At 40.9% G+C, this 23,635-nt stretch overlaps 1 protein-coding gene across 5 annotated transcripts in view; it reads left to right on the top strand.

The window, feature by feature from the left end:
* The window catches only part of LOC120779457 (eukaryotic translation initiation factor 4 gamma 3), an 85,349-nt gene that overhangs the window by 43,594 nt on the left and 18,120 nt on the right, over positions 1-23,635 (top strand). For all 5 annotated transcript variants that reach the window (XM_040111717.1, XM_040111720.1, XM_040111715.1 and 2 more), the window contains exons 4-7: positions 3,198-3,818; positions 3,873-3,975; positions 4,034-4,148; positions 4,475-4,524. In XM_040111717.1, coding sequence (XP_039967651.1) covers positions 3,198-3,818; positions 3,873-3,975; positions 4,034-4,148; positions 4,475-4,524 — 889 coding nt within the window. The remainder of the gene's footprint in view (positions 1-3,197; positions 3,819-3,872; positions 3,976-4,033; positions 4,149-4,474; positions 4,525-23,635) is intronic.

The raw sequence follows: 23,635 nt of genomic DNA, 5'->3' as shown, positions 1-23,635 counted from the left end.
TTTCCGTTTATATATAGGCGGTTTATTAAATTTATTGTAAATTAGTGTCCAATATTTTCAATGCTTTTATGTTATCTTCTTGTTAATTGGCGTAGACACTGCTTACGCGATTATAGCCGAGTTAACTTCGATATTCCAAGCGTAGCCAGGTCCTTCTCCACCTGGTCCTTCCAACGGAGTGGAAGTCTTCCTCTTGCTCTGCTTCCCCCGGCGGGTACAGCGTCGAATACTTTCAGAGCTGGAGTGTTTTCGTCCAGACGGACAACATGACCTAGCCAGCGTGGCCGCTGTCTTTTAATTCGCTGAACTATGTCAATGTCGTCGTATATCTCGTGCAGCTAATCGTTCCATCGAATGCGATATTCGCCGTGGTCAACGCGCAAAGGACCATAAATCTTTGGTAGAATTTTTCTCTCGAAAACTCGCAACCTCGACTCATCAGTTGTTGTCATCGTCCAAGCCTCTGCACCATATAGCAGGACGGGAATTATGAGTGACTTATAGAGTTTGGTTTTTGTTCGTCGAGAGAGGACTTTACTCCTCAATTGCCTACTCACTCCGATGTAGCATCTGTTGGTAAGAGTTATTCTGCGTTGGATTTCGAAGTTGACTTTGTTGTTGGTGTTGATGGTGGTTCCAAGCTAGACGTGGGAGACAAGTTGCGAGTTCGACGACTGTTTGTTTGATGACGAGATATTTTTTTTTGCCCTCGTACACTGCCAGACCCATTTTCTGTGCTTCCTTGTCCAGTCTGGAGAAAGCAGAACTAACGGCGCGGGTGTTGAGGCCGATGATATCAATATCATCGGCATACGCCAGAAGCTGTACACTCTTATAGAAGATGGTACCTTCTCTATTTAGTTCTGCAGCTCGAACTATTTTCTCCAAAAGCAGGTTGAAGGAGTCGCACGATAGGGAGTCGGCTTGTCTGAAACCTCGTTTGGTATCGAAGGGCTCGGAGAGGTCCTTCCCGATCCTGACGGAGCTGTTGGTGTTACTCATCGTCAGTTTACACAGCCGTATTAGTTTTGCGGCGATACCAAATTCAGACATCGCGGCATAAGGGCAGCTCCTTTTCGTGCTGTCGAAGCAGCTTTGAAATCGACGAAGAGGTGGTGTGTGTCGATTCTCCTTTCACGGATCTTTTCCAAGATTTGGCGCATGGTGTTTTTATGCATTGGGCATAGCACTCTTAAATACCAATCATTTCGTATGCTCCATAGGCCCCGGCCGCTTTGTTGTTCTTCAGGCGGGTAATTGCTATTCGAACTTCTTCACGGTCGGGTTCGCCTTCTCCTGGCGTTGTACGTTCACTGGCATTCAGCAGGATGGAGAAGTGTTCCCTCCATATTTTAAGTATGTTCTGGGCATCGGTGATGATCTAGATCACCTTTGGGGGTTCTACAAGAGTATACTTTGGTTGAGTAACCTTTTATTAGTCGCCGCATCTTTTCATAGAATTTAACATTACCCCTGTGGGCCAGCTTGCTAAGCCCTTCATACTCACGCATTTCGGTCTCTCTCTTTTTCTGTCTGCACATGCGTCTCGCTTCTCTCTTCAACTCTCGGTATCTATCCTATCCCGCTCTTGTTGTGGTTGATTGTAACGTTGCGAGGTAGGAAGTTTGTTTTCTCTCCGCTGCGACACGGCGCTTCTCGTCCTATCAGCTGTTCTCTTGCATTTTCCGAAAACCAATGGTTTCGGTTGCAGCTGTACGAAAGAAGTTTGTAATGCCGTCTCAGAGTTCCCTTATTATCAAAATGGGGGTCACTCATCCGAGGCTTGTATCTTTTCATTGGGGGTTATTTTTTTACGTGGCGGGTCCCAAACCCAGCGCACAACCCTATGTAGGGGACATTCGCCTTCTCACTTCAGCTCGCCTTCAAACGGATGTTCTTAGGCTACCCAGAGGATACTTGGTTAAAGACCGGAAGTCGTGAGCTGCCAGAGCCATATGTAAAAGAATCGTTTCTATAAAAATAAGATGGGTTGGGCTAGTATTAATACATATAATTAAAAGTATAATCATCTTAATTTCAAAAAATGAACTGCAGTTACCCAAATATAATCTTTGTTGTGTTTATATTATGTATTTAAATTTACTAAAGGACCCGCCCACGCTTTACTGTGGCTGACACATAGATAATACTACTACTACCATCTGTATGATTTCTATTAGTTAGATTATGACTATTAGTTAATGAGATATAGCATTTTTGTGAAGCAACTTGTGTTAGTTTAAAAAAAAGAAAGCAAAACCATTTCGTGTGTTAATATTCTTGGGGAAAAATAGTGTTGAATTTTGGCTTTGCATTACGAAATTCCACATTTGGAAAGATTTTTGCTAAATTGGAAAGACACGAAATGAGCACCGAGAACAATGACGCCCTAAAGAGGCGAAAGCCCTGTGGAAAGTGGGTGCCTCGTAAGTTCATAATCCAACAATAACAACTAATTGCTGATTCTCAAGAATGTTTGAGTGCTCTTCAATCGTAATTAAAACGAATTTTTGCGTCGGTGTGAAACAATAGAAACATTTCACAATGGAGTTCAATCGATGGTCATTCTAGTGGACTGCACATGATGAAAATTGGCCAGCCAGTACCGCCGCAAACGCTACGTCCCGCAATTTTTAAATCTGTAATATCTTCGAATATATGCACTTAAATCATATGCTGTAAAGGGTCATAAAGATCTACATTTATTAAATCTATAATGTATTTAAGGTATTTAATTGGATAAGGATTAATACTGTATTGATTAAAATCGCTTTGAGAATTAGTCATTATTTGTCGTGAAAAGTAAATGACAAAAAATGCTATTGTGGGATAATCATAAGAGATAGACATATTATACCATCGCCGAATTTTCTGTAGACCTTTTCAATGTATACAATACTTTGTACATTATTTTGATAAATTTTGTAGGGTTCAGTCTGCGTTTGCGATGGAAGCGGGAAAAACGTAATTATTTACATCACATAAGAAAGCTCTAAAATAACAGTGTTTCTCCACTATTTAGTCCTCTTCAATCATTCTACCTATTAAAAAAACCGCATCAAAATCCGTTGCGTAGTTTTAAAGATTTAAGTATACATAGGGACAGAAAAATCAATTTTCTTTTATACTATGTATTGATACTCAGTTGATGTTTATATTGATTCTTACTTACGAATACAACGAATTTATTTGTATAGTTTGTTCAACCGACTGTTACCAACAGCTCCAGCCAAGTACATACAAATTCAGCAGGTAGTTTATATCGAGGACCTTCCGCAAGTCCAGCACCTCGCAATGGTACTCGCCATGTTCCGATTCCAGCTATGTATCCACAAACTATGCATCAAAGCGTTGTTGTACAGCCATTCCCGCAATATCAGCGTCAGGCATTTCCTGCGCCATCGTACGCACAATACCCACAACCATTACAACCAAATTATCCATACCCATATCCCTCGTACTATCCTGTTCCTACACAGCGTGGTGCCGTTGGTGTTACAACTGGTGTTAGCAACACTATGACAGGTCCGAATGGTCCGATGCCGGGACCACCAGGCGCAACACAAACACAAATGCCATTGGCGCCCGGAACAGTGCTATCTGCAAGTGCAGTCCCAACTGGAACTAATCCAACGGTATTAGGCGTAGCTCCGAACACTAACGGACAGCAGGTGGCCGTTCAGTCAATTGTTGGTGTTGTACAAACGACATTACCCACACAAGCTGGCCAAAAGTCCACTCGTAGACGTCTCCATGCTATCAAAATAATTGACCCCAACACCAATAAGGATATCTTTGAAGATTATGATGGATCAAAGGTAGAGTCTATTCCTTTTTTTTGAATCATGTTTGCATTTAAATGTTTTTCACAGACATCGTCCAGTGCAGATATTGAGTATACCGAACAAAACATATATGTCCAACAACCGATTGTTATGGCTGAACAACTGCGTAGTATACCATATGAGATGATGGGTAAGTATTTTAAGACCATAGACGAACTTAGCTAACAGTACTCTGTATAATTTTTCAGACATGTCACACATATCTCGGGACGGATCTCTTAGTCAGACTCCAATTGTGTCTGCTATATCTGATGGCCCTTCCGTAGAAATCCTGACTTCGGTGCAAAAGCCCCGAAGTAAAAAGTGAGTTATTATCAAGTACATGAAAATTATGCATACCAACTCTGAAATAACACTTTCGAGAAAAACTCATGTGGAATTCGAAGATATATTTTCATTAAAATAAAACTTTGTGTGTTTTAAATTACTGAAATGCAAGACGGACAAACTTGGAATTTTTTGAGAATATACATATGTATGTACATTGAAAAAAAAATCGACTTTTCGAAAAAGCTAACTAAGCCTGAACCAGAAATTTAAAATTGGTTAAATTTTTTTTTGGGATACACAAGGATTTCTTTTACACACCAATCTTAAAAATTATTTTACAAATGATTTTTTTTTTTCAGAATTCTTCCTATCATAAATCCAAAGGATGGAAATTCCGTGCACACTGCAGGTGAGTAAATGAAAAAATTTGTTTGAGTTAAGGGGCTATACCAGTGTGACGCATGAAAAATAAGGCGATTTTCTTGAATTTTTTTAAAAGAAAGTACTAGATTGAAAGTTTCGACGTTCTATGGACGTAATAAAGTATATTTTTAGCTATATTAAAAATATTGAAAAATAACGGAGTTATGTGCTGTCTGCGGAAGTGCCGACAAAAAAGTGCCTCAACTGCTGGCATGATTCCGGTCGAATGAGTAGCTGAAACAAAAAAATTCAAAATGTTTATTACACTTAAAAATATTTTCTATACAATGAACTACGATCCTTAAAAAATATCAAAAATTAAGAAAATGGCGTAGTTTTGAAAAAAAAAATCGTTTTTTTTACGAAAAAAATAGTCGTTTCTTTAATGCCAAATTGACAATTTTCAACCAATCAAAAAGTTCGTAGTCCATTGTATAGCAAATGTATTCAACTATACCCATTTTAATTTGAAGTCGATCGGTCAATTTCTCGTTGAGTTATGATGTCAGCAAATTTTGAAAAATGTTTCGAGAAATACGCGTTTAAAGTGCCATTTACGGGTAAATATGTTTGCACCTCTGAGCGGTCGCTGTTTAGAAAGCTGCTATTCAAAAACTATTCAAGATAAGACCTTGTCGATTTAACAGGATATTTTTGAATATACTACATATAAGCTAACGAAAAAGCAAAAAAAAAAATTTTTGGAAAGTCTCACACTGGTATAGCCCTTTAAAGTAATAAATGTATCCCAATCCCTATCTCACATACTATATATTTTTTTCTTACTTTTTTTTTAAGTCGAGGTGAAGATTAATAGAATTATTTTAAATCTATTACAATTTGATACAACCTATGTTGATGTTGGCAGCAGATTTGGGATTTGAAATTTTAGAAGATATTATATTTCTTACAGCTAATATTAATGTAAAATTAATTTAATTATATCAAAGGTTCAACTAGTTAAAACGCTTACCCAGCCCTTTGTTAAAATGATTATAACTCAAGAACGGCTGAAAAGATTTGGCTGAACATTAATGGGGAGGTAGCTAAGAACCAGGGGACGGACATAGGATATTTTTTATTTCTTTATGTAAAAGTCAATACAATTCATAAATATTAAAATTATATTTCACATCCTAAGCTGAACACATGTAAGAATCATTTAAATATTTTATTAATTCAAAAAAAAAAAAAATAATAATAATAATAAAAAAATAAAACAAAGCCAATGCGGGGATACTAATTTTCGTATGTATGCATACTTAGTAAATTGGTAATACTGATCAGATATTTTAAATATTAAAAAAAAAAAATGGCATTGAAATTTTCGTCATCAAGGTAGTGGGGCTACTTTGCTAGATTATGGGCGGAGGACACAAATGCATTCATTACATACCAAACCCTACATCTAACATTGATTGATTAATATGAGGAATGCACCGCGATCTTTGGTCCATTGTGCCCTCTCCTACCTTACATAGACTCACCTAGCCCCAGCACATTGATGAAGTCCAATATTCTACCGGGTGCTAGTGAGGCTATGCGATCCCTATCCGGAAGTATTGATTCGAGGGCCTTAGTCCTGCGTCTACAGACTGCTGTGCAGTCAATCAGCAGGTGTTCCGGGGTTTCAGGCTCCAAGTCGCAGAACCGGCAGTTAATGCAAGAGGATAGTCCCATGTTGTACAGGTGCCTATTCAACTTGCAGTGGCCGGTATACCATGCGACCAGTAGCCTGAGCTTGTTCCTGGGGAGGTTTATTATAACCTTGAACCTGCTTAGATTGTATCCTCCCATTAGCAACTTGGCATGTCTCATACCACGCGTTTGATTAGGTGTACCTGGTTACGTTCTGCAAGGCTGTTCAGCCTCTCTCTGCACTTTGATTTCGTAAGAAGCGATCGCTTTTAGCGCCGCTTGGCTATCGCTGAGAATGGCTATTCTCTCATTGCGATAGTTGCGATGGAGGTTTATTTCTATACACCGACTTATGGCAAAAACTTCTGCCTGGAAAATGCTTGGGAACTCTCCCATGGGTATGGAGAGCTTAGTGCGTGGGCCCACGATCCCCGCACCGATTCCCTCCGACATTTTCGATCCGTCGGTGTACCACCTTAGCGTACTATTCCTCAGCATCAGTTCGAGATTGGAATCATTCCACTCGCCTTTGCTGCCGAGGGTGACCTTAAACTTCTTGAAGTTAACTGTTTTGGTAGTGCTGTCCCTCGGGAGGAGGGCTGATGGTACATCGCCACTTATCTTTTCCATCCTCTGGGACGAGATTACCCTACCTTTGCCCCACCCCTCTGCCGTTATTTGCAGAATTGTGTGCTTGGCCACCTGACCGATAACCAAATGAAGCGGAGTAAGCTCCGTCAGAACCTCCAGTGCTACCGTTGGACAGGTGCGCATTGCACCCGTCATGCAGACACAGGCTAGCCGCTGCAGCTTCGATAGCTTAGTCTTAACCGAAGTCTGCGACGCTATTGAGGCCCAAGCCACCGCCCCGTATGTGATTATTGGTCGCACTATCATGGTGTACAACCATCTGAGGATCCTTGGCTTACAGCCCCAGGACTTGCCCGCCAGCCGGTTGCACACCAATAAAGCTTTTGTTGCCTTGACCAGGGTCAGGTTTACATGCTGATTCCACCGCAACGTAGAGTCTAGCATTAAGCCTAGGTATTTGACACTTCCGGTCATTCCTATCTCTCTGCCCCCAAGTCTAAGATTCCTGAGACCGGGTAAGGACCTGCTCTCGTAAACGGGACTACGGTCGTCTTGGAGGGATTGATGTTTAATTCAACCTCTTTACACCACATCTTCGCCAGGCTTAGACTTCTTTGTATTAGGTCACAGAGAGTGTCTTCGCCTCTTGCTATAATTACAATGTCGTCCGCATACCCTTGGCAGCGGATCCCATTGTTCGTTAGCAGTACTAACAGGTCGTCTACAACTAGACTCCATAGCAGGGGTGATAACACACCTCCCTGTGGGCAGCCTCTTGTTGTGCCAAGACGAATCCTTTTGTCACCTACTGTGGTCTCAGCAACTCTGGTACGCAATACAGATTCAATCCATCTGCGCACCGGTGCTGCCACATTCCTTTTCTCCAGTGCCTTGGCTACACTTTAATGAGACGTGTTGTCAAAGGCACCTTCGATGTCCAAGAACGCGCAAAGCATCACCTCCATGCTCCAGTGAACTCTCTATTTCAGAGGTTATCTGGTACAGAGCAGTGTTAGTGGATCTACCAGCTCTGTAGGCGTGCTGAGCCGCATGCAGGGGTGCTCTCTTCAGCACTGTCGACCTTATTTCATGGTCCACGATCTTCTCCATGGTTTTTAGTAGGAAAGACGTTAGACTGATTGGCCTGAAGGATTTCGCCAATGAGTAGTCTTTCCTACCCACCTTGGGTATGAAGATCACCTTCGATGTCCTCCATACTTCAGGGATGTACGCCAATGCGAGTCTTTCCCTCAGCAGCCGAATCAGGTGAGGCAGTAAATACTGCTCCCCCTGTTGTAACAGCGCTGGAAAAATACCATCCACTCCCGGAGACTTGAATCTCTCAAACGAGGCCATTGCCCACCGGATCGAGTCCGCCGTAAAAAGCCGTTTGGCGGTACTCCAATCCTCGCGGGATGGCCTGTGTTCGATCACAGGTAGACACTGGTCTTCCCGAACCGTCTCCGGGAAGTGCGCCCGCAGAAGCTCCGTCGCTCTGTCCTCTGCGCTGATCGTGAATGTCCCATCTCCTCTTTTGATTGCTACTACTGCGTCGTTGGTGCCTCTAGCCAGAGCTTTATGCAGCCGGGCCGCCTCTGGCGTTGAGGTAACGTTCTCGCAGAATCTCCTGAAGCTAGCCTGCTTTGCAGACCTGATCTCCTTATTGTATAAAGTGAGATAGCTCCTATATTCCTCCCAAACCCCCATACGCTTCGCTTTGTTGAATAGTCTGCGTACTTTTTTCCGGAGGTCTGATAGTTTCCTGGACCACCAGGGACTGTTTCGCCTGTCTGTGGTCACCTGTAGGGGGCAGCTGCCATGATAAGCGTTAATGATAGACTCGTTTAGCTTAGATAGCCTAACCTGCAAGCCTGGGCCTGACACGCTGTTATCGGTCTGCTCCCCCCTGCCCAATTCCTCACCTAATATAACCCTGAAGGCATCCCAGTTCGCCTTCCGAGGGTTACGTCTGGGGGGGAGTTTCCTGACCTCTGCCTTTAGCGTGAACCTTAAAATCCTGTGGTCTGACAAGAAGGGCTCCGTGGAGACTCTCCATTGCGAGACCAATCCATTTGCAGGCTCATTACTCAAGGTGAGGTCCAGTACTTCCCTCCTGTTAATAGTTACGAAAGTGGGTTCACACCTTACGTTTTCAATCGCTAGATTACTGCCTACAACATATTCTAATGGGACTCACCTCTCGCGTTGCAGTCGGTGCTAGCCCATTCTGTGTGGTGAGCGTTTGCATCGCAGCCGATGATGAGGGGGAGCTTATGCCGTTTGCAGTGCTCTACCAGCCTTTCCACCGCCTCCGGGGGTGCCGTTGCTATTTCTCCCGGAAAGTATGCTGAGGCCAGGACGAGGTCTTTGCCCTCAGTATCCCTGGCCTGTACCGCCACCAAAACCTGTGTCAGAAACTCTGAAATGCAAAAAAAATCAATATTGCTTCTGCCAACTATACACGTCCTAGGCCTCTCGCTAGAGAGGTCCCAGATTACCTTATTTGCCTCCGTCTTGAGGCCCTTTATCCCTCCCTTATAGACCCAAGGCTCTTGGATCAGCAGTGCGCCCAGTTTCTCCGCAGTGAACCTGCTTGTAATGACAGCTGAGGCTGCCGCCGCATGATGCAGGTTCACTTGGACAATTTCCATGACGTCGGCCATCATAGAATGGGCTCGAGGAGAGAGAGATCCTCTAACCGACACCCGCACTGCTTTCCATTGGGCCTCCTAGTCCGTCTAGGAGCTCCTGCGTTGAGGGTAGCTCCGTGTTCCGGCCATCTGCTGGGACGTCAGTGGTCGTTGCTGGCCCTGCCTGTCCGGACTTGCTCCCGCAGGGCTGCTCCGACAACTCGTCCACCTCCATTTTTGTTTCCTCCGGGGCGGACTCCGGCACTGCCGGGTTGTCGACGCCCTTGTCCTGTAGAGTCGCAGGCGTTTTAGCTTCCTTGCCCGCAGTGTAAACAGGCTTGTAGGGCCGCATGACGACCGTGCCATACCTGTAGAACAGGCGGAAGTTCGCGGCCCGGACATACTTATATGACTCATCGTTGATGTACAGGTGTAACCTCCATCCCTTAATGTCACCTAGCTTCTCCTTTTTGCTGCCTGCAACACACCAGGACGAGATACTGAGTCCCCGGTTCTGGTTCCTCACCAGGTTCAGGGCGTGCTCGTATGTCCTGTCCCCGCTCCGAGGGAGGAGGCACATCTTCCACCCTCTTCATGCAGAGGACAGGGCCCGTCCAGCCTCCCAGCTTTGGAGCGTGTTCCCTCAGCCAGTCGGCGGACGACTCGTCCAGGCAGTCTACCTGCATCATACCTCCTCTGAAGTCGATGCCCAGGAAGGACGCCGTGTAGTCCTCTCCTTCGGACGCCTCGTCTATCAGGATGTCCTGAAGCACGGTGAGCTCATCCGGTTTCAGCGACTCCGCCGGGTATTCGACAGGCAGGACAGCCATGCGGACGCCTCTGACAGCATCCGCATATCCGCGCCGCCCTTCCTCCACCCGGTGAGAAGCCGGTCCAGATGGTTGGCCCCCGGCTGCCTTTGTATCCATGCCTCGCACCCTTTTGGATCGGGGGGGCTCCTGCGGCGTGATTTGGCCGCTCTTCCTTTTTCCGGCTTAGGCGTGCGTGCCCGCGGGCAGTGCCCTGCTGCCGCCCCGCTTTACGGTCCGAGCTGTGCTGACCTGGCCATGGCTGATACCGCTGCCTTGCGCGCGAACTGGCACGCTGCTGTTGTTGCCCATTGCCGGAGACGCGTCGTTTCCTTGGCCCTTGCTCCTCGCTAGAGCCTACGCTGCCTCAGGGGTTTTCCCGTCACGGAGGTGCCGTAGGTACCACTTCATGGTAGAACCACTCATACCTTTTCTGTGAGGGTCGTCGCACCCGCCGGGTTTGCCGGCTTCTGGGAGGGGGCGTTGCCCACCTCTTCTGCGCCTTCTCCTCCTTCTCCCTCTTGCGGCGTCAGGCTCTGCCTGATGCGACTCGCTCGAGGCAGACCCACTACACCTGCCGGTGGGGGACTTGGTGTCCTTAGTCTCCGCTGCAGCGGCACCAGGCGTTGCCACCAGGTGCGCTCCGCTGCAAGAGGGCACGTCGTCCTCATCTTCCCTGGCGTGCTCCTCGAATAGCGAACGCTCCTCTGGCGTAAGAGCGTCGAGAAAGCTAAACTTCCGCCTAGCCCCTCGACCCCCCTTACCTTCCACTGCCTCGATCTCCTTCTTATTATCCGCTATCGTTGTCCTTTGTCGTCGCCCTTGTCCGTCATCAAGTCCATTGTTTATGTTTGTTTTGTTGTTGTTGGTATCCATCCTGTTCTTTCGACCCTTGGCTCAAACAGGGTGAGCTGTCGGGTCTGTGTTCTTTATGGGGAACTGAAAGGTCCGCCACGCCAGAGCCCCTTGACGCGGTAAGGCCACCGTTACTTCCCAATCCGGCCCGGTGTTGGGAAGGCTCCATTAGAATACAGCCACATTAACCTCCTGGCTGCAAAGTTCCAATGGGCACGGGAGTCGCATAACACCCTGGATAAGGAGGTGGTAGCTCTTGGTTAGCGCACGCATGCGGCATCCGACATCCCGCGTGGTCCGTGCTTAACAGCACCAACCGCGCAGGATTGGGGGGCGCCGGGTATGCCTTGCGCCTAAGCCCCTGCACCGCGACAAGGTGCCTACCATCTAACATAAAAAATAGCGGAATAACTGCAGTGTTGATAAGAAGGTATATTATAATTTGATATATTCACAAATATTTTCGAAGCATTGGACAAAGCAGTGCAATATTTAAACGGAAACGATGAAGTATATGCGCACAATTCAAACTGATCCTCAAAAATAATACAATTTCTAAATATACAGAGGTGTTGTGGAATCTGATAGTTGTCGGAAACTGCAACAAAGCAAGAAGATAGTCGCTGACAGATTTGAAATGTAAGTTAAGAAATAAAGTTATTTTATTGTAACAAATTAATTTATCTTTATTTCTATAGGAGAAAACATAAGAATAAAACACGAAATGTGTTAATTATTGACTTTTAGAAAAAAATGCGGATATGTCAGGGGGGAGCCTGCTTTATAGGCTCTAAAAATCGATTTTTTTTTGAGGGTTTTGTGGTGAAAAAAAGTAGGGTTTGACCAAAAAATTGTACATTATGTTAAAACATATGTTCAAACATAACTTTTTTTTAGTTTAAATAGAAGATAATTTTATGCCAAAGATAATAAACTTGGCCCTAATTCCATACGACGTCAAGTTTTTTTTCTATTTTGCCCGCCAATTAAGAAAAATCGTAAAAATCAAAGTCAAAGTTTTTGCTTTCTACACAAACGCTCATATATCTGCTAGGCGCTCAGTCACTATTTCTCTTCTAGCTTCGACAATTCGAATTTCCATCTATAACTTTGGGGACATATTAGATAATTTTTAAGAGATCTTACCAAAATCGATTTTCTGAAGCTTCTAAAGCAGGCTCCCCCCTTAAAGAAATGCGTCGTTATTCATTCGATAAATGTTATCTCCTAAATTCTTCCTTTAAATCGGAACTCATTAAAAATTTAAATAGGATGTTTTCCAAATGTATTCATTTGCAAGTTTGGTCACATTATTAAACCGCGTATTCGAATATTGGTTTTGCGTATGTTCGAAAAGACAAAAATCCAAACAGATTCCGTGACACCAATGAAAATAAAAATTGATTTGCAATTCTGACTACTTATAGCAATTCTGTTTTGGATTCCACAACACCCCTGATTGGGAATGGTAGAATTGAACTGCAACCAACCAAACAATGGATAATATCTGGCTCAGTAATCATTCGATGAACATTATACTACCTGCAACCCTGATCTCAAACTGATTCAATAGCCTTGTCAGCAGACTTTTTGGTCTTTGCATGCTTGAGGATTGTTCATAATGGGCAGTCCACTAGGCTGTTTATTGAACTCAGTGTAAAATGGTGGAACCATTTTCCTTTGTTACACCGACACAAAAATTCGGTTTTATTACCATTAAAGAGCACATAACACTCTTCAAATCAAATCTTTGTGATGAACTTGCGCGACACCCACTTTCTCAGAGCTTTCGAATTTTTAGGACGTCCACTGCCTTCATTGTCCTCGGTGCTTATTTCACCTCTTTCCAACTTATCAAATATCTTTTCAACGGTTGATTACTTTTGGTGCAGAGCTCAAATTCAACAGTATTTTCCACCAAAAAGCAATTATTTATCAACTTTTTTATCCACTTTTTTGTAAACTAACACAAGTTGCTTTACCTAAAATGCTATATCTTATTAACTAATAGTTCCTTAGTTGCCAAATTTGTATACGTATCTGTTAAAGATAGGGGCTGACTAATCATATACATGGTATTAGTGGTACCATCTATGTATCAGCCACAGTAAAGCGTGGACGGGTCCTCTAGTTAAAAATAAAATCGGTTCACAAGTTTAGGAGTTTATCTCGGACAAACAACGTGGCACTTACTTTTTATATATAAAGAAATATATATGTATATGTATTTAGATAAATACGATTACAACGTATTAGATAACATCTCTTAAGCCAATTCTGCCTTACCGGCTTTGAATTTAATTTTTGATTTTATACACCGATCTCATAGTTTAGCTCGGTGAGTAGCAACACTGACAAAAATCTCAATGAGATGCTGTCTGACACGATATAACGCGAACATGTATGTGCTATTCCGAAGGTAACACCTCTTGGTACTCGAGGGCTTTAACCCATTCAGGACGGAGTTTTATTTTAAAATCGAAAGAAAGGGGCAAAAATACTGAAATCAGTTTTAGGGTGCTTGGAAACTACCTTCCTGACATGGTCGCTGGTTTGCGATTGCTTACAGCCATAGAAAATCATGTTTTCCGCTAACGGCACCAAAATTCTTTTAGAGACCGCTCATTGTATTTATATTCATAACATATTGTTACTGTTATTCTAAGGATTTTTTAGAAGACTTATCCACTTTTGCGACTTGCGGTTGAAATCGAATAAGACTAAAAATTTAGCGCACTGTGTCCAGTCCAAACCAACTTAGAAGATAGGATAGTAAAAACAATTCATAAATTAAAAATACAGCGAAAGCTCTATTAAATTGACGCTCTATTAAGCGGACATCTCTATTAACCATGCACATTGTTAATGTTTATTAAGTACAATTTATTAAGCGGACAGCTCTTATTAACTGGGCAGAAAGGCTGCTAACCAGACATTGAGAAAGCAGCGTTCAATTCGTTATTTTTTGCAATGAAATTTATTTGTATGAACATATTCAAAATTAAACCTAAAGTACAATCCCTTGGATTCTTTTACTGTCAAAAACGTTTTCGCCTTTATTCGTAAATAAAATTTTCACTGTATTAAATAGTTTTTTATATGAATAATAGTATATAAAAATGTATACCACAGCAACTCGCGGCCGATCTCCCTAGTATATTTTATATGGTTCATAGCATATTGAACAGAAGAATAGTGGCTAAATTTAATATACTGAGTTGATGCGGATGGTGTCATGTGTAGAAGTTCACGCAAGTGAGAAAAGTTCTCTGATTGCCATTCACTTGGGAGGGGCCAAAAACGATTCTTGTACATATGACTCAAGCAGCTCACAACTTCCGGTCCTAGACCAAGTATCTCTAGGTAGCAAAAGAAAATTCGTTTGAAGGCGAGCTAAAGTGAGAAGGCGAAACATCCTTTTCACGCAGGGTTTGGGACCAGCCACGTAAAAAATGCCCGCAATGAAAAATTACTAACAGCCTCGGTTGAGAAACGACCATGGCAAACGCGTTACGAATAACGATTTAAACGATTTAAGGGCATGCACCTGGAACCTTGAACGCTGACATCACCGCCGTCCGAGAAACGTTAGAATGCTATGTGGCATTTACTACAGGGGCCCTATTCTGTATCTCGATTCGAAAATGTATTCTATTCGAAATTCGGATCTACTTTATAATTATACGACAGTTGTACCACCCTGTGCCAGAGTAAATACGTACAATTTTCGTTTTTGCTTTCTACAACTCAAAAGCTAACGAATATTTTATTCGAAAATTGGCTTGAAAATCCGAAAATCGAATTACAGAATATGAAAAATCCGAATTCGAGTAAATTGTTTTTCGAATCGAGTTACAGAATAGGCCCCCTGTGGCCATATAAAAGAGCGCAAATTCGGTGTGGGATTCGTGGTGGGAGAAAGACTCCGTCGTTGAGTACTGTCATTCACCCCGAGGAATGAACGTCTAGCCACAATCCGCAACAAAGCGAACTGTTCAATAAAACGATGTGACCAAAGACGCCGTCTATGCGCGCTTGGAACGCACATACGAGTGCTGTCCCCGCCACGCCAGGGTGGCCAAGGAAGGTATCTGTGGCACAATGGTCGGTAAATGAAGCCTTCATGAAGAAACATCCCCAAATGGGTTGATTTACGGAAGACCCGTCTCCAGTGTTTTAATGTGCGTGCGCTCCGAGGTCCTAACCTCGACTCGGACCATTATCTTGTTGCAGCCAAGATATGCACCCCCCTCAGTGCAGCCAAAAATGTACGTCAACAGGGTTCGACATCGAGAAGCTACAATCAAAACAGACAGGCGACCGATTTTCTACTGGACTTGTATTCCTGCTTTCTGAGAGCATTCGTCAACAACTCGGTATAAGGGAACTGTGGGACGGCTTTTCAAGATGCTTACCTACAGCTGCAATCGAAAGTATTGGTTTTAGGAAAACGCAAAAGATAAGCTGGTACGATGAGGAGGGCCATGTTGCAGTGGAGAGAAAGCAGACTGCCTTCCTCGCAACGTTGCATTCGTCCACGTTCGGGATGGGATAAATACCGAGAGTTGAAGAGGGAAGCGAGACGCAGTTGCAGACAAAAACAGAGATAGGCCGAAATGCGTGAGTATGAAGAGCTTAGCAAGCTTGCCCACAGGGGTAATGTAAATTCTACGAAAAGATGCGGCGACTAATAAAAGGCTTCTCGACCAAAGGATACTCTTGTAGAACCCCTACTTAAATTATGGCGAAAACACTTGTCCAGCCTGCTGAATGTCAGTGAAAGTATAACGCCAGGGGAAGGTGAATTCGATTCCTCAATCGATGACGACGGAGCAGACGTTCCATTGCCCGACCATGAAGAAGTCCGAATAGCTATTGCCCGCCTAAAGAACAACAAAGCGGCGGAGGCTTATGGATTGCTGGCCGAGGTATTCAAACACGGCGACAAAGAACTGATAAGAAGCATGCTTCTTTGAAGGATGTGGTCGGACGAAAGCATATCCAACGATTGGAATTTAAGTGTGCTTTGCCCAATCCACAAAAAGGTAGTAGACCCCACAATCAGCGCCAACTACCGTGGGATAAGTCTCCTCAACATCGCAAATAAGGTTCTTTCGAGCGTATTGTGTGAAAGACTACAGCCCACCGTCATGAAACTGATTGGAGCTTATCAATGTGGCTTTAGACCTGGAAAATCAACAACCGACCAGATATTCACCATGCGCCAAACCAGCATCAACATCAACAATAATGTCAGCCGCGAAATCCAATCCCAAGGAAGAGGAAGACCTCCACTCCGTTGGAAAGACCAGACGGAGAATGACCTGGCTCGCTTGAAAACTTTAATTGGCGCCACATAGCAAACAAGGAGAAAGGACTGCCGTTCTGTTGTTAACTCGGCTATAAACGCGTAAGCGGTGTCTACGCCAGTAAAGAAGAAGAAGAGCTGATGTGGAAAAACCTCAACCAGAAGATCGGGATGAATTATATCAAGATAATGGGATTTAAAATAAGGTCTATATCCAATGCTAAAGCGTTAATTTAATTTAAAATCACACATTTGTGTACTCCAAACCGTCAGAAATCACTATACAAAGCATATTGGGATCGAAAAGAGGTGTTGGTATACTCGCGAACATATTTTCAAACAATTTTAGAAGTAAATTAAATTAAAATGACCAACAATACTCGTTCAGTTAATTTTGCTATATCTTATATATGGACTGATATATATAGTATAAGACCAACCGGAAGTTTGAAGCTTTTATCTTTGGCATATGGGAATTATTGAGCCGATTTTACGTATGTTTGGCAATATTGTAAGGATGATTCTGAGTTTCATTAAGGTGGTGATGGTATGTGACCTAAATATATAGAGTCATGGACAGATAAATAGCACACTTTGAGCATGTAATGTAATAAAAATCCTTTTTTAATAGCATAGTATAAATTGTGGAATTAGTAAGTTGTGTACAAAAATTTAAAAACATTTTTTCAATTTTTATTTAAAAAAACTCAATCGGTTTCAACATAGCAGTAGCACACTATTTTTTTTGTATATTTATAAGAAATGTTTTAAATCTTATTGCTTTAGTTTATTTTCAAAAGTGTTGACATTGTCGGGACAAACTCTCCACTAATTTCTGGCACCTACTTTGTGGATTTGCGTACCATGCACCTTCGATCCCAGTCCAAAGTTCCTCAGCCTCCATCTCTGGTCCAACGGCGTACCCAGAACGGACGTGAATGCTATAGCATTCATTTTCATACTGATGCAAAATGACGTGAATGCTATAGCATTCAAATTTTAAAGCCAATTTTTATTCATTTAGTTTTATACAATCTTAAGTTTTTGTAATTAATACACATTTCAAAATAATGAACAATTGGTTCACTAGATACTTTCATATTATTTTATCTTTTCTCCGTGTATTTACAAACTCTTATAATATATGTCTAATTAGATTTCAGATATTACAACTAGTTTAAAAAATAATTGCCTATATATTTTTGCAGCTACCTAAAATTTTTTGCGTACGCCGCGAACGTGTTAACGGTTTTTGTGGTGTTTCTGGAGTTATATGGCCTACACCGGGGACGATGGACAACTGGTTTGTCATCGGATCCAATACGATTCACCTTTGTTTTAACGCTTCAAAGTACTTTTTCCAAAATTCTACAACGTTTACTCAATGTTCATTGACAAAGATCAGCTGTGCAATGTTTTTTTTCACTTATTCGTCCAAACAATTGAACGTCACTAAAAGTCCTTCGTATAAGTCTACTTGATACGCCAAACATAAATTCCTAATTTATTTCAGCCGTGATTTCTCGAGAAGATACGAAAGGATCAGCCTACCTTTTTCTGATGATGGCTCTATCATCATGTTCCGTTGTTTTACGTGTGAGCTTGTATATGATTTTTATCGAACATAATTTTACCATTCTGAGTTTAAGGAGTAAGTCAACCGGATGATCTGATTATGATATTAGGTATATGGGGGCTATGGGAAGTTTTCACCACATTTTATCCATTTTTGGCACAAAAATTCACCGTTAATAAAAAAACAGGCTCGTATTAAATTTGAAATATTATTATTATTAAATTAGATTATTTGAAAAGAAAAAACTCTATATCGAGTTACACGTGATTCCCAAGGCGAAAAAACAAGTGCAGTGATTCCGACTTCCTGTCTCACATATGTGCGGTACAAAGTCACCTCAAAGTTCGAAAATCTTTATATTAATTATATGGTCCGATCCAACCCATTTTTGACATACAGACATACCATTATCAGAGAAGGATTGTCCCTTAATTCCAGTATATATATCACACATTGACCGCCATTTTCATCAAGTCAACTATACAACGATCAACAGTTTTTATTGGATTTAAACAATTTTTGGTCGTAAGGTGGCACACACTAAAAACATTATTCATGCAAAGTTTTATCCCGTTGTATATATTGCTTTTTGATTTGTGTACTGGAAACTGAACGAATCAAGTGGAATTTAACATTGTGCTATATGGGAAGTAGGCGTGTTTGTTGTTCGATTTCGTCCATTTTAACAATGTGGCATACAAATGTAAGAAGAATGTCATATACTAAATTTTGGCGAAATGGGTGGGTTGGGTCCCGGTAAATGGGATTTCACCTGAAATTGGGCGGCGCCACGCCTATCGTCCAATTTTTACAGGGTAACATAAAGTTTTCTCAACCCATCGTGGTGGTAAAATTGATGTCTCTGGCGTATTTAGTTATTGATTTATCGTGCTTTTAGTAGTTTTTAACAGTACCGTTATATGGAAGTGAGCGGGGTTATCCTCCAATTTAATCCATTTTAACAGTAGAAGATCTTATAAGATTTGTACTCAGCAAATTTGGTTGTTGTAGCTTTAGTGGTTTAGCAGATATTCCCACTTTTCCAAAAACTTTTGTCCACAAGTGCCCTTTGTAACTGCGATCCTCTGTACCAAATTACAGCTTTATATTTTAATTTAGCGATTTGTGCGCGTGGCAGTGGTCCGATTACGCCCATCTACGAACTCGATTTTTGTACTAAGCAACCCACATACCAAGTTTCATCGAGATATGTAAATTTTTACTCAAGTTAGAGCATGCATGGACAGTCAACCGCAATTGGCACACATAATCATAAGAAGCAAAAAGAGCTTATACAATTGACAAAGTTCTTTAAAAGGCTAAAAAGGGCTAAAAATATCGTTACTTGTTTATTATCCATTTAAGTAAAAAATAACAAATAGCAACTCACGAATAATTAATATTAATTGAAAAACTTGACATTACATCTGCGTACCATACTTTCTACAAGCTTCTCGCACCTCTCCTTTGGGATGGAGTACCAAGCTTCCTTAATACCTTCCCATAAATGCTCAAAATTTGAGAAATTTTTAGGCGCAATTTTAATTTTAACATCGTTCCACAGGTTTTCTATTGGATTAAGGTCAGGGCTTTGCGCTGGCCAATCCGAAACATTTATTTTTTCTTTCATTAGCCAATCCTTTGTGACCTTCGCTGTATGCTTAGGGTCGTTATCCTGCATTAAAGTCCAGCGAAGGGGCATGCAATTAAAAACAAATGGTTTCATTTCGTTCCCTAATTTGTCTAAATATTGATACCGATCCATTTTTCCGTTAATGCGAATAATTGGGACCACGCCATGCCAGGAAAAGGCATCCCATACCATAATATTTCCGCCTGCGTGTTTTATCGTCTTTTTTGTGTACCTGGGATTCAACGATTGACCTTTAGGACGATTAACAGTACTTTTTCCATTAGGGCCCATTCTATTAATTTTAGTTTCATCCGTCCATAGTACATTTTTCCAAAAAACATAGCCGATTTCGGATGTGCCGTTTTGACAGGAGTGGTTTTTTACGACTCAGGCGCCCAAAAAGTTGTGCATCATTTAAACGTCTTCCAACAGTCTTCCGCGATATATTTAATTCTTCATTGATTTCCTGCATTATTTGTCTTGAAGACTTCAAACGGTTAGGCCTTGCTTTTCCGGACTATGGCTCTATCTTCAGTAATTGTTGTCTTTCGCGGTGGTTGGAGTTTTTTTTTTGTTTTTGGTCAAATAGATTTCATTAGCTTTAATGAGTTCAAGGTCATTATAAACCATTTTCCGGGAACAATTCAATTAAACAGCAATTTCGGCAACAGTTTTCCCGGATTTCTCCATATTCTGCATAACACGTCGTTTTTCCGGAGTACAGTGCTTACCACGGCCCATTTTCACTTGAATTAACTCACTTTGTTGTAGACAGCCTTAATTTGTTATAAAAAGTCACGTTTGATTTTCACTTTCAAAAATTGTGCTATTTGAATGACCACCTCAAAAGAATGCAATATTTCAACAAACTGATACAAAAACCACGCGAACCACTTGTATGGAAAACTTTCACATTTGACAAGATATATTCACGAAATTTGGTATATATTATTTTCTAAGACAACAATGTAATCTCCGAAGAAATTGTTCAGATCGGTTAACTATAGCATATAGCTGCCATACAAACTGAACGATCGGAATCAAGTTCTTGTATGCACAACTTTCACATTTGATAAGATATAATGGGTTGTCAAAAAAGTCTTGCGGTATTTTCGCTAGTTGGCGCTGAAAGCGCGTACTTCTAGTTTTATTCGTCGCATCGGGTCATGCTATCCTTTTTTCGAAACATTTCACGCGCTAACACGTGTTTGATTGATTGTCGTTTCTTTTAAGTCGTTCGTGAGTTATGGCGTCGCAAACATGGAGCAAAATAAAGAGAAAATACGGCATATTTTACAGTACTACTACGATAAAGGCAAAAATGCATCTCTAGCCGCCAATAAAATTTGTGCAGTTTATGACCCGATACAGTTTCTATTTCCACCGCACAACGATGGTTTCAACGTTTTCGTTCTGGTGTAGAGGTGGTCGAAGATGCGCCACGCTCCGGAAGGCCTGTCGTCGAAAATTGCGATAAAATCGCTGAATTGGTCGAAAGAGACCGGCATAGTAGCAGCCGTAGCATCGGTCAAGAGCTGGGCATGAGTCATCAAAAATTCATTTCAATAAAAAAAAAATTCAATAAGAATACCGCAAGACTTTTTTGACAACCCATTATTAACGAAATTTGGTATATGTTATTTTCTAAGGCAACAATATAATCTCCGAAGAAATTGTTCAGATCGGTTAACTGTAGCATATAGCTGCCATACAAACTGAACGATCGGAATCAAGTTCTTGTATGCACAACTTTCACATTTGACAAGATATATTCACGAAATTTGGTATATGTATATTATTTTCTAAAGCAACAATGTAATCTCCGAAAAAATTGTTCAGATTGGTTAACTATAGCATATAGCTGCCATACAAACTGAACACATAGTTACTAACAGAAATGCACCTGTGAAGGGTATTTAGCTTCGGTGCAACCGAAATTAACGTTTTTTCTTGTTTTTAAGGTACTTTTATAATGACACTCTTATAGAACCCTTTGTCACTATTGGGCAAAAAATTAGATACTCGCTTCTCTGGAATAAATTTTTTCTTCAGTAAAGTCATTCGCTACAGACAAGTTTTAATCACTTGGTGCAGACTATAAGAATCTTCCTACCAAGCTGCCAGAGCATCTGGCAAGGCACTATCGATGTGGCCTTGTCTCAATGGAACACTTTCATACAGTTTTCTATTTTTTCTTATTATCAGATAGAGAAATTTATATCTCGCTTCCAACTACTAGAAAAAATATCTTGTTCCTTAGATTTTGTAGAAAATTGAATGCTCTACAAAAAAGGTCTCCACGATTTTTTCGTAAACACAACCGTTTAAAAGATATTAACGGTTGAAGTTTGATTATTTTTGGGAAAATTTTTATTTCTTATGAATTTTATAACTCAATGAAAAAAATCGTTATGAATGATGAAACTCATAAGTTTTTGAAGAGGCTTTCTTAGAGGTGTCTAGGAACCTATTTTTTTAGAGTATCAAACGAAAAAAAATTTTTTTGTCCACCTTAATATGCATTGATGTTTGACGATGAATATCTCGTAAACGCTTAACTTAATCGAAAAATCATAGAAGACCATTTTTATAGAGCACTAAACTTCCTACAAAACAATAATAATAATAATAATAATTTTTTTCATTGAGTTATAAAATTCATAAGAAATAAAAAATTTTCCCAAAAATAATTAAACTTTAACTGTTAATATCCTTTAAACGGTTGGGTTTACGAAAAAATCAGCACAGATCTTTTTTGTAGAGCATTCAATTTCCTACAAAATCTAAAGAACAAGATAGTTATTCAAGTAGTTTGAAGCGAGATATACATTTTTCTATCTGATAATAAGAAAAAATAGAAAACTATATGTAGGAGGACCTTCCCGTTACAATTAAGAACTCATGCTTGGAGAGGCTTTCTTAGAGGTGTCTAGGAACCTTTTTTTCCGAGTACCAAACGAAAAAAAAATTTTTTTTTGAATCACCCTAGTGTACAATATAAGAAAAATTAAAAAAAAAATGTTAAGCTAATCCTTTGATTGTTTTCCTTTTTTTTTACTTATAACTGCTTCCAACCTCCTTGGCATTGATCCTACTAAATTTGACACTACTTCCGGGGAAATTTTGAAATATTCCTCTTGTAAAATGTTCTTCAGAGAACTGGTTTAATACCCCTTTTCCTTATTTAACAGTCCAAATGTTTCCACTGATGCTCTATAGGGTTAAGGTCATTGTGGTTTAGGAGTACGGTAAAGCAATCATTCCTTTACTATTCTTGCCGTATGCTTCTTTAAAAATGTTAAGATAATCAGTTTTGTTCATTGTGCTATCAATAAACAGCATCCTGCCCCCTCCACTTGTCGCCTCGCACCCCCCAAACCATCACCGAACTTCAACCATGCTTTACAGCGGATATAATTGGGATACTCACAACGTGTCATAAAGCATCGTAAAATCATAAAATCATAAATTTTTATACTAGTTTAAAAAATTTGTTGTTGGATTGCATACTAAAATAAGTTTACGCAAATACAACTCTGAACGCTATGTTTTCGGATCGTTTTAACTTATAACTTTATGAGACTGGGTTTCACATAAATGTTTTTTTGTTTCTCTAAACTTTAATTTTCTTTAAGAAAACTTCGAAGTTGTTTTCATCAGAATAAAATACATAACCAAAGACCATTTGCATGCAATGCTTACCTGATCGTTCTGGCTCTAACGTTAAGTCCGGATGTTATGAATCCTTTTTTTTACGGTAGTAACAGTAGGATCAAACTGATCGTAATTCTTTATTACTGAGCCGTTTTGGTAACGTGGTCGATCTTCTAATGCACCTACCGTTTTTCACTTATCAATAATTTCTTTTTCTCACTGTACCTTTTCCAATTATCGAAGCAATTACCCGTAAAGATTTCCCCCTTTCTTAAAATATACCACTAGTTTTCTTACCTCAAGTGAAGTAGACTTGGCTTTTACGTCTGAAATTCTGAGTATATTTGGTTTTGTTCACGTTGTTTTTGTTTTTATGGAATTTTTTTGGAATGCTGTTAATTTT

The sequence above is a fragment of the Bactrocera tryoni genome, unplaced genomic scaffold (assembly GCF_016617805.1).
Source record: "Bactrocera tryoni isolate S06 unplaced genomic scaffold, CSIRO_BtryS06_freeze2 scaffold_11, whole genome shotgun sequence".
Taxonomy (NCBI): Eukaryota; Metazoa; Arthropoda; class Insecta; order Diptera; family Tephritidae; genus Bactrocera; species Bactrocera tryoni.
This window is presented reverse-complemented; position numbering and strand designations above follow the sequence as displayed.